The following is a 2,021-nucleotide window of genomic DNA, read 5'->3' on the forward strand; positions in this document are numbered from 1 at the left end:
AACATAATCAGATGTTAAAGACTGGTCTTCAAACATCATAGCCAATGATGCCTCGTTTGCCTATGATCTCGCCAATGTAAAACCACATCCACACCTCAGTGGCCACCAAACCATTCAGCAGAGCTTCCTGAAAAAGAAAGAAAAAAAATGGCACAAAATTTAAAGGTACACTTTTCCCTCCTCCTTTACACACTGAAAATATTCTCCTTCAAGATTAAGTGACACGGAATGTAAGGATGCTATTCAAACTAGAGGGCAGTTTTAGCCATAGTCAAGGATTACTGAGGTTAACTTTGTTCAATTGCCGAGAACCCTTGAAACTTTCAATTATGTAAGATAAGTAGTCCAGGACATATAAATCCTTTCAAAGCATTCTTTAAAGAGCTGAACTGACTTAACCCTTTCATAATTAGTTTAAGAGATACTTTATGAGCTCTAAAACCACCCACATCCTGGAAATAGCTGACACATTATAGACAAGGCATTCATAAGAAAGGATGACTGTAGGAAGGCAAATCAGAATAGACATTTCTGTCTGGCTATAGAAAGTCAGTTGGCTCCGGTGAACTCCCTCTACCCACAATTGAGGGATGGAGGGAAGTGGTCACTAAGTGGAGCGCACTGGTGAGTGGAGTATAGAAGGTCAAAGGCAAGTATGACTCGAACAGTTAAAACTTGCCAGCAGATTCCCCCTATGATGCATGCTAGACCTGATCTGGTTTCCAAAATCTCATGTATTTGGGGGTTGTATTATTTTATTATACATATTAGGGGCATCCCTGGAGTGTTGTCAGTTGGGGTGCAGGGGGTCACCCTATTGAAGTTGTGGTGTATGTTTCTACTTTTTTTTGGTGTACCGATGAACCTATAGTCAGTAAGTGGAATAAGGGTTTTGAGGATAAGGGGACAGAGGTGGTGAGGTGAAGGGGTGGTGACGCCAGGGGTTCATAAAGAAAAAGGATGTTTGGAAACGGATTGTGGTAGCAAATGTACAATTCTGCTGGAGTGATTGAACGACGGAATGATTTGATATATGTATTAATTCCAATTAATAATAATTTTAAAAATCTGTTGAGAGATAAAGGGCACTATCTTCCTCTTTAGATTGCTTTTTGTTTACTGATTGTTTGGCCCAACTCTTTAATACCTTTTCACTAAGATTTGGCATTTCTGAAAGGAAATTTACCCTTCAAATTACATAAAAGTTATTGGAAGTCTTCTGGAAAAACAATAACACTACAAAACCAAACACCATATTTCCAGTCCTAAAGTCAGTAATAATTTCATTATTTAGGCTTTTTGTAGTCGTCGCTTGGTTTAAGCACGTGAACACAAAATTCAAGGTCTCATTTGTATACTTTTTAGATATTATCATTATGTAATTTTATGTCACCTCATGTCATATTATATGCTTGCCCAGGTTTTGCTATTTTTTTGTCCCTCCACATGAGTGGAACTTCCTGAGTATGATTTGATTTGAGAGCTCTTGGATGAATTGGGAATAGTTCCTGGGCTACATATGAGGAGGAGGGCCAAATCAACAAAGTTAGCGGGTCTTTTTTAACATATGATCCCAAAGAGGAAAAAGTGAAATGAAAAAATTTCCTAGTTTAAAATGCTTAACTTTTTATTGTAGAAGGAGTAAAATGAAGCAGCAGGAAACTAAGACAGCCCATTACTTCTACCCAGACAACAAAATTAGAAAACAAAATGTCTTCCTAGGTAGTCAAGAAAGAACTTTACTCTCATGATGTTGGGTTTCGTCTCACTGGAAATACATATCTTAATCAAAACCAAACCAAATTCAAGGGAAGACATTTTCTGTTATGCACATACATTTTCATTTAGTCTGTGGTTACCTTAACTGTGAGCTGTTTGAAGCGACCAGTCTTAGCACTATCGACTACTTTTTTCAGGCTCTTAATAGCTGCAGGGATCTCAGCAGGGGTTGGAGGAACCAGCTCCACCCTGGCATAGTGCCAAAATGTGGCCAATCGAGGCTTCGAATAAGTCACAGCAGC

General features: G+C 38.6%; 1 protein-coding gene across 1 annotated transcript; it reads right to left on the reverse strand.

Moving 5' to 3' along the window:
* Window positions 1-6: 6 nt before the first annotated feature.
* ATP5MG (ATP synthase membrane subunit g) lies at window positions 7-2,021 on the reverse strand (the record flags this gene model as incomplete). The annotated part of the gene is made up of 2 exons (XM_004712842.3): window positions 7-127; window positions 1,860-2,021. Coding segments are annotated over 2 exons (261 nt in total), but the record flags the coding sequence as incomplete, so codon positions are not given.

The sequence above is a fragment of the Echinops telfairi genome, unplaced genomic scaffold (genome assembly GCF_000313985.2).
Source record: "Echinops telfairi isolate 266 unplaced genomic scaffold, ASM31398v2 ScPeMD7_7463;HRSCAF=8501, whole genome shotgun sequence".
Taxonomy (NCBI): domain Eukaryota; kingdom Metazoa; phylum Chordata; class Mammalia; order Afrosoricida; family Tenrecidae; genus Echinops; species Echinops telfairi.